The sequence below is a fragment of the Gastrolobium bilobum genome, unplaced genomic scaffold (genome assembly GCF_033153095.1).
Source record: "Gastrolobium bilobum isolate Gb01-03AN ecotype WA unplaced genomic scaffold, APGP_CSIRO_Gbil_v1 utg14295, whole genome shotgun sequence".
NCBI classification, from domain to species: Eukaryota; Viridiplantae; Streptophyta; class Magnoliopsida; order Fabales; family Fabaceae; genus Gastrolobium; species Gastrolobium bilobum.
Window position 1 is genome coordinate 61,137 of NW_026897499.1, and position 19,546 is coordinate 80,682.

Sequence of the window (19,546 nt, forward strand, 5' to 3'; positions counted from 1 at the left end):
CAAGACCTCTTGTTTGAAGTAATTGATTTTATTCTTGACCCTCAGGAAAAGAAAGCTTACTAATCCAAATTTAATTTTTTTTAGAAGCTAGTACTTCAAAAACCAAATATTTTTTCTTTAAGAAAATTTATTTGTTTTTGTTTGTAATGAACAAGATTTAAGTCCTTTATAATTGGTTTTTTAGGAAATTTAAAAAGAATGGGTTTATCCAAATGATAAGTAATTATACCTTTATCTGTAATTGTTAATGGGAAGAGAGACATAATAAACAGATATATATGTGTGTGCGTGTGTGTAAATTAATGTTAAGTACTTAAAGTTAGAGTCTTAGGAGTTTTCGGGTAAAAATTTGATGACGGTTCAGTTAAAAATTACACTGGGTCTCACTAAAGGACGAATGATCACTTAGTGACATGGCACCCCCACATTAGGGCACCACCTTCCCTTAGCTGACCAGAAATCAGCGCCTCCCTCACCTTTCTTCTCTCTAAAGTTCAAATTTTGAAAACTCTCTCACTTCTCTCTAAGATTCCATCACCTAAACACCTCCAAATCACTAAACTACCTTCATCAAACTTACTCCCCTCACTCTCCTCTTCACAACTGTAAGAACTCGCACCGTTAATTTAGAAAATTAATTAAATAAATATGAGAATTAGGAAATAATTCCATAATTGACCCTAATAATTATGAGAAGGCTTAATTAATTATATTAAGTGTTTAATAAGGCTGAAAGTCGTTTTTCTGACGAAAAGTGCAGATATCGGTTCTGCTACTGGGCATAAATGCGTACCGATGAAGTATCCTAAAAATTATAATAAGTGCATGAATATTCATAGAATAATATATAGGACTTGTAAAATAAGTTTCAAGTCAAAATAATGAGAACTGGTGTCAGAACTGATACTGGCTATGGAAAAGCGCGTACAGGAAAGGTGCTGCGAAAAATAAAATAAATATATGAAAAATCTTAGAAAAATGAGTAAGATCAGAATCCTAAGTTTGGGATTAAAATGCTAAGCGTAGCTATTAGCGCTAATACAGTGTGTTTAAATCTTAAGTGGCCTATATAAGGCCATGGCACACACTTTTAGGTCAGTTTTTGTGCCTCCTACGTGAAATTCTGAGAGCATTGGCTGCTGCCACCCTTCTCCCTTGGCCTTCTTTGCATGGGAAACTCTCCAAGTTACCTATTTTCCTTTGATTTCTTCACCTCTAACTAGTTGATACTTGAGAACAACCTCGGGGTGGGAGAAAAATAGATTCTTGTGAGTATATTTTCTGAGTTGTGGTGCTGCCTCCTTGGGTTAGTGGTGTGAGGGCCATTCTCTTGGTGGTTTGAGTTTCAAGGTGTGACCTTTGAAGAGAAAGAACCAGTCTTGATCACCATTTTCATGGGATGTGCTTAGCCTGACTTTGGGAGCTTCAAGTGAGCTCCAAGAGCATCATCCATTTCTGTTTTGAGCTTGGGTAAGCTTCATCACCTTTGATCATGAGTTTTAATGGTTAAAAGTGGAGTCTTGGCATGTTTAAGGGGTTAGTTAAGTAACCAACACGTGTATGAACCTGTATGTGCCTAAAAATGGAGTCTTGAACGTATGTTTATGGTAAAAGTTGAACCTTTGAGTGATATCTTCGTGAAAATGCAGAACAACATTTTGTCGCGAAATATCCGGATATGATATCCGGATATGGGGTTTTCAGATATCCGAATATAGATATCCGGATATGAATATCCGGATATGGCCCCGATATATATCCAGATATTCTGGGTTTTCGAGAACAGTAACTGTATTGTTCATACAGAACTGAGTTATGGGTTTGTGGACCCTAGATTGATGAAGTTGAACTTCTGTATGATTAATCTAAGTCGGAATCAAAGTGATTAAGGGCTTGAGGCTTTGTGAGAAGCCTAAAGACATGAAACGTAAAGGAAAGGCGTTGTCTTTATGTCATATGGTTGTTGTGTTTGAATATTGATATGATTGTTGGTCCAAATAGATTGTGATTGTGCTCTGTGTGGACTTTGAGCTTGGTTGGACTCTTGGCTTGGATAGTTTTAGCTTGCAAGGTAAGCTTTCGTGTCCTCGGTTTAGCCATTGTTGGTTCCACCATATCCCATGGGGGGATGGTTTATAAGCATGATGTGTTTTCATGTATTGTTCTATTGAAATGCTATTGAGCTGTTAAGTACAAATGCTTATGATATGTATGTGATGTTCGCCTAGACGGGATTAAGTTCCTGTGGGCAGGTACGGCATGGGTGTGTACTATGTGGGTAATAGACGTATTCCTGCATCTCTCTAACCAGTAGATTAGTTATAACACACATGACATGATTATCTGCTGCATTACACTGATTTTGGAACTGATATTGAATTACTGCTTTTAGAACTTATATTGCACATGTAAGTGAGCTTGGGGTGGAAGATCCTTGAGGACCCCTTGTCTTACTGAGATTTTTGTTTAGAGATCTTACCCCACGTTTCGGGCACATATTTCAGGTTCAGGTAATGCGGGGGTTGAGAACTCTAGCGGCAGAAGGCCAGAGCTTAGCTGATTTTATATGCTGTTATGCTGCTTATGTTGGATGCTGGATTATGACTGTTGCTTTTATGCTTTTAGCTTCATGTTATGTTATTGATTTGAGACTATGTTGGGATTTGTTGCCTTATTTGGTGAGCATGGGGATTGTCCATGTCGCATTGACTTGACTATATTTTACTTTAGATTCGAGTTGTATTAATGTATCAGGATTATGTCCGGGCTACATGATGTAGTTCCGTGATTTTAGATACTCACTTATTTATGATATGAGGTTATTCAGTATAGATATCTGTCTTTTGCATTTACATACAGGCAATGTTTTGGAAATGAATTAAGTAATTCAACTTGGTAATGATAATGACGTCATAATTGAAAAAAAAAAGAATATTCCGCATTTTTAATTAAGCGTGGCTTAATATGATGGCATGTTAACAAACCGGGTATACACGTGGTGTTACAACAACCATACCATTTTTATGGTGTGAAGCCAAATTTTCGTGGTCATACTCTACAAGGACTGCCACAGTTTTGGAGCTCCATGGAGTCATGGAGTTGTGTTCTTGAGCTCTCTTGAAGAACCACACTTGCGTGCTTGTTTCCTTTGATTTTTGGGTAAGTGTTTTTCAATGTTTCATGAAAAATATTTTCCTCTTGTGTTCTTGAGCTCTAACTCTTGAGCATGTTCATGAAAGTGTGTGCTTGCTGAAAGGTGTGTTCTTGGTGGAAAAAATTGGAGCTTTGAGCTAAAGGAAGGAGCTTGAAGATGTAAACTTCCATTTTGGAAATATGAACCAAAAAGCCCTCCTATGGTCTTGTGTATGCCTCGGTTTTGTTGTGTTCTTGAGAAGAATATTATTTAAAAAATTTCAAAGTAATGGTTTAATGAACATTTTAAGGGTGTGTGAGTTTGGAACCATGCAATGATGAATTTGATGGGTAAAGGTGCCACCTTTGGACCTTTGGTTGGAGTTCATGTAAAAAAATGAACATAAACCCTATATGGACCTTAATGAATTCGGACATATCATGTTATGTTAGGGTTTGATGACAAAACAATGTTATGAAGTTGTTAAGTGTGGAAAAATAATGAGAAAGATTAACTAGGTGGGTTGTCTCTAAGTAAAACTCATTAATCATGATTAATAATGGCTAAAAACCCTAATTAGCATAACTAATCAAATCTTCCCCCTTAAGTATATGAGGGTTTAGTTATGTTAAAGATAAGAAAATGATGAATTGGAGGATTAATTAAGGGTAGTGATTAATTAGCTAAAGAAATGATTAAGAAATAAGCTTAAAACCCTAATTAGCACACTAATAATTCGGCCATGTATGTTTAAGATAGGGTCACTATGTTGAAATTAATATTAAGACCTAATTAGGACATTAATTTAGTGGTTAAGTGAAGTGGATATGCATAATACAATAATTAATGATTAAACTCTAAAATTAGATTTAAGTAGAGTTTATGTGCATTAGTCAAGCAATTAGTGAACTTTAAATATCATGACATAATGTGAATAAGGGGATTTCATAAAGTGAATTAATAAGAGAAAAAAATCCAAGAATTAAAGTGAATTAGGATTTATAAGCAAAAGTAATTAAGGTTTGTTAAGTAAACACATTTAGGGCTAAATAACCAGTTTTTAGGCGAAATTGGGGAGAGCATATCTCTTTCTACAGAGGTCATATAGGGTTGTGCCTTATATCATTTTGAGGTTTGATATGTTAGCTATATGGTGTCAAAATTGGTACCAATTGAAGATGTATACCATTTTGTATGTTCGTTTGAGTGAGGACTGCCTTGGGAGGCCATGTGCAGGGGTTGTACATGGCTGCAATTTCCACGAATTGTTTCTCCCTTTGTTCTTACTCAAATTAGGTTTATAATATTTTGAATTAAAGATGAAGGTGTCTAGTTTTCTACATAAAATTTTGAGAGCAATTGGTTTAGTATATTTTCCAAAATCGCAGAAATGGTAAAGGATGTTTAGGGCATTGTTCGGAGTTGGCAAACAGCTTTACTTGTCCAACTTCAAATGGTGATAACCGGAGCTAGGAAACTCCAAATGAGGCATGTGATACCTTGTTGAAAAGGTAATTGAGTCTATATTAACATACTAAAAGATGAGAATTTTATAACAAGTGAGTTGCGCTCAGTGACTAGAAAACATAAGCATGTACAGTTGTGGGAAAATCGTAAAAGTGATATTTAAGCTAAGTGGGCTTAGGGGAACCCTTAGTAACTTATAATAATCATATATATGGCTTGGATGAGTTGAAAATAATCTAAGTTACCTAAGTGAGCCTTGCATGTGATTCTAAGCTATGTAAGTAATTGAAGATTGAGGTGGCTTGTAATAATGCACTAAAATATGTAATAAGTAATAATTGGTCTAAACTTGTAATGGGCATATTATTGGCATATGAGTATGAAAAGTGGAATCATTAAATGATTAAGTCGTGGATATGACTTGATTAATTAATATAAAATTAATGATGTGAATGGTTCCTACTCTAGGTGTGCCTAGAGAACCGTGCACTTGAGGATTTTGTTGGAGCATACGTATTATATTGAAGTGTGGGCTTGTGCTAAGCTCCCTGAGGTAAGCTCCTAGTTCTAGTTGACTCCTCTCTCTTGTGGCCCCACCATGATGGTAGGCATTATGGTTGTATTGTATGAGAGTATATGGTATGATGCATATGTGCATTCATTCACATTCATATAGATATTATATGATATTGATGTTATGATGATGCACTGATGATATATGTTATGAGGATCCTGGCCAGTGATCATGGTATGTAGACTGCCTATGACTTGACTCTTGAAGCTATTTCATACTGAGGTTGTGTTGACTGTTTATGGCTTGACCCTGGAGTCACATATGTGTAACCGTCTATGGCTTTGACCCTAGGGTTACACAAGGATGATATGATGATGCTGTGTTTATGCTGTATGTCTGTATTATATGTTTTATATCTGACTTGTCATACAGGAAGTTGGCTCAAGGGATTAGAGGATCCTCTATGAACCTTGAGCTTACTAAGATGTTGTTATCTCACCCCGTTTGGGGACATCATTTCAGGTATCCAGAGTAGTGGTGATGCTTCTAGGGGCAAGGCCCCCGCAGTGGAGTAGTGGATGATGCAGCTAATATTTTATATTATGTTTAAACTTTATGACGGCATGTGGATTTGTTAACATGCTTAATTATTGTATTGAGAGTATGTTATGGATTATTTACTAATGTTATGTTTTATGATTAATATAGACTTGATGTATGCATTCAGTTAATTTGGGCATGGAGTTTTATTGTTTGTATTGACCCGAGAGGGGATTGCAGTCTGTGTGGCACTTGCAAGTCATCTGTTTAAATTATTGTATCAATCAGGTTAACTGTATGTGTGGGACCATGTTCCCAGTTATCCGAAATACAGCCATTATGCTGTCCGTGAGACTCCGTCCGGAATGACACTTGATGTCATATCTTGATGGTCAATGGCCACTAATACTGGCTCATGGGATTAATTAGTATATATATGTTTAGATTTACGCTGTTGCAATATCTCATGTGAAAGTTTTTAGAAATGCTTTCAGAAAATATTTTGGAAAAAGTTTATTCGTATTTTTACAAGACGTCTCTTTAATTATTTAATAAAATATTCCGATGTGTACGCTATAATATCATGATAATAACAACCAGAGTACTACGGGGAGTTACATTTATGGTATCAAAGCAGTTTCACCGGGACGTTCACTGATTTATTGTTTAAGTGTTAGAATTACCTGTTGAGTGTCTCTTGAGTATCATGATAATGCATATTTCATCACTGGATTGAGCGTAGCTAACTCATACCTTGTGCAGTTGTGTGTAGATATCATGGCCCCTCGAGGGAGACCACGACGGTTAGTTCAAAACCCACCACCGGACCCTGTTGCTGCTGCTTTAGCGGCACTTCAGCAAACCTTGAACGAGACAAGGGAAGATGACCTTAGGAGGATAGAAGAGGCCAGAGAGCGTGACAGAGAGCAGATAAGGAAGGCAATTGAAGACCTCGTGGCGCAGAACAGGTTGGCCAATGTAGAGATGATCAGACTACCGTTGGCCGAGGTACGTGGAAGACCTACACGACCTTCACCACCACCTACACTGCCAGTACAGCAGCAGGTTGCGCATATAGCATTTTTGATGCCCGTGGTTGAGCCTGTCATGCTAGGACATGAGGGTATTGGTGATGCCCATCAGGAGGCAGAGGCCTCGGTTCATAGGGGACGCTGCCATGCCACCCAGATTTGACTAAGAGACTAGAAAGCGTATGCTGAACTCTTTCAGGAAGAATTCCCTACCTCACTAAAAAGGTGGAAGAGACCCCATAGCAGCATTGGAGTGGCTCCAAGAGATGGAGCACATTTTTCAGGTTACGAAATGCGATGCCAACTATAATAATCCTAATAATATGATTTTTAAATTAGAGGGTTATAATGAGGACCATATGGTCATAAATAGAATGAGGATGAAATTCTAAGAATTTTGATACCCATATTGAGGGTATTATGCACAGATAAATTTTCATCTGTTAAATTTGACTGCTGACGTAATAACAGTCAGTAGAATAGCTCCAAGTTAGCAAATTATAGTTAGAGAGCTAATCTAATGATATAAACATCATGAATGAGGTTAGGATATGATTTGATGAAGATTGGTACCCATATTGGGGTATTTTTGAAAAGTCACTTCTGCCGGGTATTTTGTACTTTGCAGCAGCAGCCGGTAGAATTCCAGAACGGGAAAAAGATGAGAAAATGGAAATAAAGACCAATATATGCCTGACTAGTCATAATTAGACCAAAAATGTTAAAGTTAAGAAGATTATGAAATCCGAGTACAGTTAAGAACACCGGTAAAAACTATAGTCCAATTAAACAATTGTTAGTGGATCTGTGATCGACTAATTAAATTTTTAAGTTATGAAAATGATAATTAGACAAAATTAATGTTAAGTACTTAAAGTTAGAGTCTTGGGAATTGCCAGGTAAAAATTTGACGACGGATCAGTTAAAAATTACACCGGATCTCACTAAAGGACGAATGGTCACTTAGTGACATAGCACCCTCACATATGGCACCCTCTCCCTTGGCTGATCAGAAACAGAAGTGCCTCCCTCACCATTCTCTTGCTAAATTTCAAATTTTGAAAACTCTCTCACTTCTCTCTAAGATTCCTTCACTTAAACCTCTCCAAAACACAAAATCTCCTTCATTAAAGTTATTCCTCTCACTCTCCTCTTCACCACCATACCATTTTCATGGTGTGAAACCAAAAATTCGTAGCCCTTATCACCATGTACAGCCACAGTTTTGGGTGTTGTTCAAGGGTTTAAGTTGTGTTCTTAAGCTCTCTTGAAGAACCACACTTGTTTGCTTAGTTCTTGTGATTTGTGGGTAAGTTCTCTTGATTTTTTTTTATGAAAAACCTCATCTTTTCTTCTTGTGTTCTTGAGCTCTAACTCATGAGCATGTTCATGAAGGTTTGTTCTTGCTTAAAGTAGTGTTCTTGGTGAAAAAAGGTGGAGACTTGAGCTAAAGGAGGAACCTTGAAGATGTAAGCTCTCATTTGGGAAATATGAACCAAAAAACCTCCCTTTTTCTTGTTGAGTGCCTCGGTTTCGTTATGTTCATGAGGAGAATGTTGTTTGAAATTTTTTAAAGTAATGGTTTGATGAAGATCTTTAAGGGTGTGTGTGTGTGTGTTTTGAACCATGGAATCAATGATTTGATGAGTAAAAGTGTCACCTTTAGACCTTTGTGTGTTGTTCATGTGAAAAGATGAACATGAACCCTACGTGGACCCTTGATGATTTTGGCTATGTCAAGTAATAATAAGGTTTGATGACAAAAAGATGTAATTAAGTTGTTAAGTGTGGAAAAACGATCAGAAAGATTAACTAGGTGGGTTAACTCTAAGTAAAACTCACTAATCATGATTAATAATGGCTAAAAACTCAAATTAAAATAGCTCATCAAATCTGTCCCATAAAGTATATAAGGGTTTAGTTGTGTTAAAATTAAGAATATGATGAATTAATGGATTAATTAAGGGTAGGGATTAATTAACAAAAGTAATTAATGATTTAACCCTAAAATTGGACTAAAGTAGGGTTTAGGTACACTAATTAAGTAATTAGTAAAATTTAAGTATCATGACATAATGGGACTAATTATATTTCATAATGTGACTTAATAATAGAAATATCCAAGAATTAAGTGAATTAGGATTTATAATAAAAAAATAATTAAGGTTTGTTAAGTAAACACATTTAGGGCTATATAATCAGTTTTTAGGTAAAATTAGAGAGAGCATATCTCCTTCCACAGAGGTCATATAGGGATATTCCTTATATCAAATTAAAGCTTGAGATGTTAGCTATATGGTGTCAAAATTTGATATCAATTGAAGATGTATTCCATTCCGTATGTTCGTTTGAGTGAGGACTGTCCAGGGGGGCCATGTGTAAGGGTTGTACATGGCTTCAACTTCCAAGAATTGTTTATCCCTAAATTATCACTCAAATTAGGCTCATAATATTTCTAATTAAAGCTAAAGGTATCTAGTTGTCTGCATAAAAATTTGAGAGAAATTAATTTAGTATATTTTCCAGAATCGCAGAAATGGTAAAAAATGTTTAGGGCTCTGCTCGGAGTTGGCAAACAGCTTTGTTTGTACAACTTCAAATGATGATAACCGGAGCTAGGAAACTCCAAATGAGGCAGGTGATACCTTGTTAGAAAGGTAATTGAGTCTAGATTAACATAATAAAAGATGAGAATTTTATAACAAGGGATTTGCGCTCAATGACTAGAAAACAGAAACATGTACAGTTACGGTAAAACCGTAAAAATGATATTTAAGCTAAGTGGGCTTATGGAACCCTTAGGAACTTATAATAATTAATTATATGACTTGGATGAGTTGAAAATAATCTAAGTTACCTAAGTGAGCCTAGAAGAGAATTCTAAGTTATGAAAGTAATTAAAGAATGTGGTGGCTTATAATAATGCACAAAATAAATAATAAGTAATAATTGGTCTAGACTATTGATGGGCATATTATTAGCATGTAAGAATGTAATGTGGAATCATTAAGTGATTGAGTATTAATAATGTAAATGATTCCTGCTCTAGGTTTACCTAGAGAGCTTGACACTTGAGAGTTTACGGGAGCATACGTATTGACTGTTGGAGTTGGGCTGTTGATAAGCTCAGTGAGGTAAGCTCCTAGTTCTGGTTGCTCCTCTCTCTTGTGGCCCCACCATGATGATGGGCATTATGGTTGTATTGTATGAAAGTATATGGTATGATGTATATGTGCATTCATTCACATTCATATAGATGTTATATGATCTTGATGTTATGAAGATGCACTGATGATATATGTTATGATGATTCGGGCCAGTGATCATGGTATGTAGGCTGCCTATGACTTGACTCTGGGAGCTATTTCATACTGAGGTTGTGTTGACTGTCTATGGCTTGAAACTGGAAGTCACACATATGTAACTGTCTATGGCTTTGACACTGGGGTTACACAAGGATGATATGATGATACTATGTTTATGTTGTATGCCTGTATTATATGTTTTATATCTGACTTGTCATGCAGGAAGAGGGCTCAGCGGATTAGAGGATCCTCTATGAACCTTGAGCTTACTGAGATGTTGTTATCTCATCCCGTTTGGGGACATCATTTTAGGTACCCAGGGCAGTGGTGATGCTTCTAGGGGCAAGGCCCCCGCATTGGAGTAGTTGATGATGCAGCTGGAATTTTATATTATGTTTAGACTTATAACGACATGTAGATTTGTTAACATGCTTAATTATTGTATTGAGATTATGTTATGGATTTATTTAGGCTCATGATAATATCCTTAGAGCCATGGATGATTTACGGATGTATGTTTTAGCATTAATATAGACTTGATGTATGCATTCAGTTAATTTGGGCATGGAGCCTTATTGATTGTATTGACCCATTGAAGGGATTGCAGTCTGTGTGGGACTTGCAAGCTATCTGTTTAAATTATTGTATCAATCAGGTTAACTGTATGTGTGGGATCATGTTCCCAGTTATCCGAAATACAGCCGTTATGTTTTCCGTGAGACTCCGTCAGGAATGACACTTGATGTCATATCCGGATGGTCAATGGCCACTAATACTGGCTAATGAAATTAATGAGTAGATGTATGTTTTAGATTTACGCTTTCACAGTATCTCACGTGAACGTTTTTAGAAATGTTTTTAGAAAAAGTTTTGGAAAGAGTTTACTCGTATTTTTGTAAAAAACTTTATTATTCTTTTAAAATAAAGTATTCCGCTGTGTAGGCCAAATGTAACAGCTCGTGTATACACGGTTTGTTAACATGTCATCATATTAAGCCACGCTTAATTAAAATGCGGAATATTCTTTTTCTTTTCAATTATGACGTCATTATCAATTACCAACTTGATTACTTAATGATTTCAAAACATCACCTGTATGTAAATTGCAAATAGATAGCTAACTGAAATACCTCATAAATATATATGACATAAATGTGTCTCTAGCCGCGGAACTACAACACGTAGATCGGACAAACCCTGATAGTTTATACAACTGAACAATAACATACTAATTATCAATGTGGCATGGACAAACCTCATGCTCACCAAATAAGGCAACAAAGCCCACAAAGAGTCTCAGCTCAATAATCATATAATGACAGAAAACATTAACAGCATCCAATATCCAGTCATGTCAGCATACAACATATATAAATCAACTAAGCTCCGACCTCTTACCGCTAGAGGCATCAGCCCCAAATGTGGGGAGAGATCTCTAAACAGAAATCTCAGTAAGACAAGGGGTCCTCAAGGATCTTCCACCCCAAGCTCACTTACATGTGCAATATAAGTTCTAAAAGCAGTAATTCAATATCAGTTCCAAAACCAGTGCAATGCATGAGATAATCATGTCATGTGTGTTATAACTATTCTACTGATCAGAGAAGTGTAGGAATACGTCTATTACCCACACAGTACACGCTCATGCTACCCGCCCACAGGACAACCCCATGGCTTCCTGTCTAGGCGAAACACCACATACATATCATAAGCATTTTGCACTTAAGAGCTCAATAGCATTTCAATAAAACAGTACATGAAAACACATCATGCATATAAACCATCCCCCCATGGGATATGGTGGAATAAACAATGGCTAAACCGAAGACACGAAAGCTTACCTTGCAAGCTAACAATCCAAGCCAAGAGTCCAACCCAGCTCAAAGCTCAAACACAGCAGAATCACAATCTGTTTTGGACCAGCAATCATATCAATAATCATACACAACAAGCATAAGACACAAAGACAACGTCTTTCCATTTCATGTCTTAAGGCTTCTCACAAAGTCACAAGCCCTTAATCACTTGATTCTGACTTAGTTCAATTATTGCAGAAGTTCAACTTAACCAATCTAGGGTCCACAAACCCCAAACACAGTTCTGTATGAACAGTGCAGCTACTGTTCTTCGAAAACCCAGAATATTCGGATATATGTCGGGGGAATATCCGGATATCTGTCTGGCAATATCCGGATATCAATATCTGGATATTCAGAACCCCATATTCGGATATCAATATCCGGATATTTCGCGGCAGAACTCAGATTCTGCATTTCGAGAGATATCAATCCAAAGGTTTGACTTTTACCGATTACAGAAGCTTAAACATGCATTTTAAGGTGTGTTTAACCTTACCCAACCTTAAGTTAACAACTTTATCTTATTATATGCATCAAGACTTCATTTTTAACTATTAACTCATGATCAAAGGTTGGTGGAACTTTCCAACAGCTCATAACAGAGAAAGGGAAGCTCTTGGAGCTCACCACCAAGTCCCCACAGTTCTGACTTTGCAAGGAAACGAAAATGACCACAAAGCAAGGTCCTTTCTTCACAAAGATAGCTTCTTGGAGTACCAACCACCAAGAAAATGGCTTCAACCATACAAGCCAAGGAACTCAGCTCTCAAACTCTCACTGGCAGTGGCTGAACACTCAGGAAAATGGTGCCTCTCAACCTCTCAAGACTAGTTCACAACATCTAAGGTGATTCAAAGAGGAGATTAGGAAGAGAATGGCCACTTGGCTCACAAAATGGAGGGAGGAAGACAATGGAATAGTGGAGGAAGCTGGTCAGCCACCAAGGGTTACGTATAAACTGATTATGGCCTAGGGTTTTGGGCCAAAATGAGTATATATAGCCGGTTTAAGTGTTAACATACTATATTAGCACTAATAGCTATACTTAGCATTTTAATACCAAACTTAGGATTCTGAACCTACTCATTTTTCTAAGATTTATCATATTTTTATTTTATTTTTCGCAGCACCTTTCCGGTACGCGCTTTTCCATGGCCAGTATCAGTTCTGGCACCAGTTCTCATTATTTTAACTTGAAACTTGTTTTACACGTCCGATATATTATTCTAGTGACATATACAGACTTTTTATAATTTTCTGGGATACTTCATCGGTACGCATTTATAGCGAGTAACATAATCGGTATCTGCACTTTTCGTCAGAAAAGCGACTTTCAACATTATTAATTAATTCCTATAATTATTTAAGCCTTATCATAATTATTAGGGTCAATTATGGAATAATTTCCTAATTTCACATAATTAATTAATTAACTTCATTAATTAACGGTGCGGGTTCTTACGCCAAATATCATGTATGTTAACAACCGAAGTACTACGGGGTGTTACACTTCTGTATGTTGTGTATATGTTACAGGGAGACGCAGCAGACTAGTGGAGCAATGTTTGGCATCCACTGGAGTGCCAAGGATATGCCATTACTTGGCCACTTTTTGAGAGGTATTTTCTGATGAAATATTTTCCGGAGGAAGCTAGGGATTTACTTGGTCACATTAAGTAATTTACAAACCAGTCAAGGTATAGTTGCGTATTAATTTAAACAAGAAAATTCAAAATATTTCGTAAGTGAAAACCAACTTGTTTAGTAAATATTAGTAAATATCAAGTCTCCAAAATAAAAACAGATGATGTAGAAGGAAAAGGAAACTTAAAGAAATTAGGTAGTAAAGAACTAATGGACAGGAGCTAGCTTGCAAACCGAAAAACATCAACAAACCGCAAGACTGCTGAATTATGTCAACAATATTGTTTCTTATCAATAAGCTTTGGATGACATTACAAAATGAGATATTCATAACGAATATGAGAAAATTAAATATAATATTTTTCTTTTTATACTAACATAAATATTTTCTACAAAAAATAATTTATATCAAAATTAAATCAATCCTGTTCTGGGTTTAACCTGGATCCGTATAATTTGGCTCTTCCATGGCTTGGACATTACGTATCCAACTTAGGCTCGTTTCCTGACTTAGGGCTCTACCCTTAAGCAGGTTTAATCTCACAATCGCACTCTCCTCGATAACCGCCATGATGACCTTTAGAAGAATTGCTACATACCCACGATCCTTACCCGTAATTGCTTGCGATGACCATTATAAATACACCTACAGTACTAAAGGAAGACACTTCGATTACATAACTTTCAACCATCCTTAGCAAGCTTACACTTTCATCCAAACATGAGACCTATACACCGTCTATACCAGACCATACCCAACCTTAGCATATCCCAAACATTTAACCTATAACCCTTACTCTATAGTTGGTCTTCACGTAGAACAAATGTAGGTGCAATTGGATTTACGGAAGGGTTTAGATCATTGCAGTTTGGGATACAACAGATCATCATCGTTTTTTTGCTTTAGCTTTTGATGCACATATCTCGTGCAGAATTTCTCATATATGATTTTCCTTCACGAACCGATCTCCTCTGTATCACGGTATGAACTCACAAACTGATCTTCTCTGCGTCATAGCACGATCAAACCTTTCTTGTTTCTGTTAAATCTTCTAGACTATCCTCGAGGAGGAAGGAGAAGTGTGTGGGCATTTTTTCAGATATGAGCTTACCTCTTCTGTTCAATGACCCAGAAGGCTGATGACTTAAGTGGTAGTATTTATATAGGTACCAAAAAACTCTAGCCCTAAGCTCTTTGTGCTCTAGGCTGATGACCCAGGAGGCTGATACTTTTCTGGGAATGAAAGTATTCGGATACCTTAGTAAAAGTATTGGGATACTTGTGGTATATTCGAATACTTATCGGGGATTATTCGGATACCTTATGATATTCGAATACTGTAGTAAAAGTATTCAGATACTTTGTGGTATTAGAATACCTTAGTGGAAGTATTGGGATACTTTCTAGGAGCTTGACCCCTTGTCTTACTGAGATTTCTTTTTAGAGATCTCACCTCGTGTTGGGGCACATTTTCAGGTACAGATACCTTGAAGGTTGAGATCTCTGGCGGCAGGAGGTCAGAGTTGAGCTGATTATGCATGTTGTTTTATTGATATGCCTGGATTTCTGTTATGCCTTGCTATCAGTATATTGCTATTTGATTTGAGACATTGTTGGCTTGTTGCCTTATTTGGTGAACATGGAGGTTGTCCATGCCACATTGATATCAGTTATGCTTTTAGTTTTGAGTTGTATAATGTATCAGGATATTGTCCGGTCTACGTGTTGTAGTTCCGTGACTAGATACACATTTATTGAATTAGGGTATTCAATGTAGTTATTTATTACAATTTACATACAGACGATATTTTAAAAAAGGATAAGTAATCAACTTGGTTAATTTAATATGTACATAATTGGAAAGAAAAATTTAGCTTCCGCATTTATTTAGCTGTGCCATTACCATATGTATGTTTAATACACCGGGTGCACGCGGGGTGTTACGACTGTGATAGTTTCTCTAATGGATTACATGCATTGGTCAGTGTCTTCAAGGGGATATATCCTACAAATTTCATATTGTTTATCTCATAAATATCGATAATGAAATATTCTCACTCCTAAAATATTGATTTATTGGTCGTTAATAGATCGGATGTGACATCTCTTACCCTACGCGTTCGGGGAGATGTCCATATAATCGTATTAGAGTGTGTAATAAAAATATGGGAAATTTTATTACACACTCAGCTCAAATATGGAAAATTTCCGAAAGTGGTTGTTGTTAAAATTCGAAAAATCTGTCTGTATTCAAAAATTCATCTGTTATTTTCATAATGTACCGTTTATTATGTGAGTTGACACGACACGACATGACACGAATAACATGTCAACAATAAATTGTATTACTTATTATGCGGGTCGACACGACACGATAATACACGAATAACTTGTTTTCGACATAACACGACATGAATAACCTGTAAGAAAATTAATGCAGGTCAATTTCGGGTTCGCAAGTTGACAGGCGACATGACGCAGATTTTTTCGGATTAATTTTTGTCAACACGAACACGACACAAATTTAAAATTGGGTCAACCCAAACACGTTTTTTTGTATCGGTCAGCGGGTCATGTTAAAAATTCTCACCCCTAAATAAAGGTAACTGATTTATACACTTAATGTAATAAGTTAATCATGAACAATAATAGAAATAGTTAAGTATCATAAACTCACCTTTGGATAAAGTATATAATATATGATCATTTAGTAACACAGAAAAGTGTATATAATTATCTAAAATTCATCCCTTTGAAAATATAAATTTTATAAATTATATATTTTCATAATTCCAATATACAAAACATTATATATAATATTCAAAAATATTATCCCTTTCGAACGGATAAATAAATTTTAATTATATACATGTTCCATCAACAGACTTTTATGTTAATGTAATTTCCAAATTATTGTATATTAAAAATTCATAGTTGTGCATATTCGGAAACATGCCTCACCCCAAATAAATAATTAAAATTATGTAATAAAAAAATTAAAAAAACAGAATCTACAACAATATGTATGAACTTTATTACTACATCTATATATTTTGTTACAGAATTGCACGTTCCTCTCTGATTTGTAGAGAGAGTGTCTTTCTTTACATATTAGTTTACCTAGGGTTCCCAAAATGACCAAGTACTAAAGCAATGAACACATATCATTCACCCCAGAGAGACAAGTCCACGGTAGTTTCCCCTTCAACCCAATTGAACCCTCTCTCCAAAGCCGGTGGCGTTATAATCAACCCTTCAGCCATGCTGTTCATCAACCCTGGCAAGTTAAACACCTCCTCTTCATCCCAAAAGAAGCTTCCAGAATTTCCCTCTAAACCCACCTCAGAACCATTAATATTCGTACCAATCTCATTATTGGCTGAAAAGTGCTTTTCAGCTGCTTGCATTGCTGCAAACTGAATGGCTCTAACGGAACACGTTCGTGAATTAAGACGTGGCAACGAGGTAGCTTCGTTTGGAAAATTTAAAGAAGCATTGTCACCTTTGAAAGCCAAAGCAGCAACATCGTATGCTATAGCTGCCATGTCAGGGTGAGCAAAAGTTCCAAGCCATACTCGAGTTTTGTTCTGAGGTTGTCGTAGCTCACACACCCACTTCCCATTCCTCTGCCTCACCCCTTTGTATATTGGATGACGAGTCTCGTGGAACTTCTTTCTTCCAGCTCTTCGTTTTTGCATTTTTTGTGTTTAAAGTTATCTTGAAATTCGCATCAAATTCAACAATGGTGAACGTTTTTATAGTTTACACTGTAACAATATTTGGTTGTTGGAATTTGAATTAAAAATAATTAAGGTGAAGCAGGGGATTTATTTTTATTTATTTTTTAAAAAAAAGGAATGGAGAACGTGCTAGTACGTGCGTGACATTTTGTGGTACCACGATGTTTGAACGTGACAGAATTATAGATTATGGTGTGAGAAGCGTGCTTAAATGTTTAAAGCTATTGTATATTTTCATGCTGCACGTGTAAGAATGTGAAGCTTGAACCAGAAAGTCACGTGGTGGAAAAGTAAAGAAAAACCGATTTTTTTTTTTGCTGAAATAGATAATAATTAATTAATTAGGATTGTTTCATATTACAAACAGATCGTTTCATGTTATGTATTAGTTATGATGATATTTTTATTAATTATTAATTTTTATTGTTATTGTTATGAGTGATTAACTGATTAAGTATTGATTATTGGGTAGGTTTGTAGTTATTATTATTAATTAAGGGTTCGCTTTTTCTGCAATCACTAGAGATAAGTTATCTGCAGTAAGCGCAAAACGACGTCGTTTTGGAACGGAAATTATGGTGTTTTTGTAATTTTAATTTATTTCAAGTTTATTATAGTCTTTATAATTATAATTTTTTAATTTTTCAATTCCAAAAAGACGTCATTTTAAGAATAAATGCAGATAACTTATCTGCAGTATTTGCAAAAATATTTTTCTGATTAATTAAATATATTAAATAAAGAAAAAAATTCTATTTTTGTTCAAAAAAAAAATTCTGTCACATTCACGTAAAAATAAGTGAATTTTATTATAAGAAAAAAAATTAATAAAATCCATTAAGTGTAATAAAAAAAAATCAATAAAATTAGAAATATTAAATCCTTAAATAAATACGATGAAAGAATGCCCGAGTCATGCCAAATAAATACGACGAAGTTAGACTAGGACTCGAAGTTTTTGGGACATGTAGAGACCCACGCATGGTCGGTGAAAGGTACAATGATATTGTTTACAAATTTTTAATTGCTTAGGAAATAGAAGAAATTATTATTATCAGCATCTTTGAATGAGGTTATGTAAAATATTATTATTTTTGTTTTAATTATATTTGTAACACTTTAATTAAGAAACATACATTAATTATAATAATATAATAAATTTCACGTTGTTTTTTTTTAACAGGAGATTTCACGTTGTTAGGTAGCAGTTTCTTTGTCGTTTGACTGACACGTGGTATCATTCATTTCATATGCATTCTTCAAAAAGGTTCATATCATCAATCATCATTCACTGCCATTTTCCTTTTTCCACGTTTTGGAGACTACGGGTCATGTTCCAACAATCTCACTTTCAAGAAATAAAGACAAGTAAACAGAAACTTTTGAAAATGGATCTCTCATATTAAAATTTGGGAAATGTTTTTCTCTTTTCACATGAGACAAGATTTTATTCCTACACATATATCGACTTTCGTGCCAAGTTTTTGTTTTTGTTTTTGTTTTTGTTTTTACTTTTTTTTAAATTGCTGGTCCCACTTTTTTGTCTCAGTAGGAGACAACTCTTCTCTCCTGTTAAAGGAGAAAAATATTCCCCTTAAAATTTTCCATGATTTGGTTATATAAAATTTTGCTTTAATAATTTTAAAGTGAATGTAAATAAGTTATCTACATTCGTTCTCAAAACGACATCGTTTTGGGTTAAAAAATTAAGAAATTATAATGAAAAAACTATTATAACCCTGAAATAAATTATAACTACAAAAATACCTTGATTTCCCCTTCAAAACGACATCGTTTTGGACTAAATGTAGATAAGTTATCTACATTGACTGTAAAAAAAATGAACTCATAAAATTTTTATATTTACTTTTTTATTAATAATAATTAAATCTCATTTATTTAATACATATAAAAAAAGAGATAGATATAAAAATTTTATATGACTAGATCATTTGAAATTTTATTATAAGAGCATCCACTCCCGAAACTAATACGCATTCTATTTTGGGCTTCTTAAGGGTGTGCATGATAATAATTCTGTTTCCTGGTACTGTTTTTTAAAAGAAACAATTCTTTTCTATTTCTAGGAATAATTTTTGAGGAAAAAAATGTGTTTGATAACATTCTATATATTTATTTCGAGAATGAGAATTGTGTTTCATAACACAACAAATAATAAAATAAAAAATCATTCCTATTAAGTATAAAAAAAATTTAGGTCATCACTTTCTGTTTCATATGGTGTGGTGGTGGTGGTGGTGGTTGTGGCATCATGGTGGTGATGGTGGCAGCGGCAGCGCCGACGATGGTGG

At 35.3% G+C, this 19,546-nt stretch overlaps 1 protein-coding gene across 1 annotated transcript; it reads right to left on the minus strand.

Annotated features, from left to right (window-relative positions):
* Window positions 1–16,658: 16,658 nt before the first annotated feature.
* LOC133307429 (dehydration-responsive element-binding protein 1F-like) lies at window positions 16,659–17,192 on the minus strand (the record flags this gene model as incomplete). Its single annotated transcript, XM_061507940.1, has 1 exon — window positions 16,659–17,192. A coding segment is annotated over one exon (534 nt), but the record flags the coding sequence as incomplete, so codon positions are not given.
* Window positions 17,193–19,546: the final 2,354 nt, after the last annotated feature.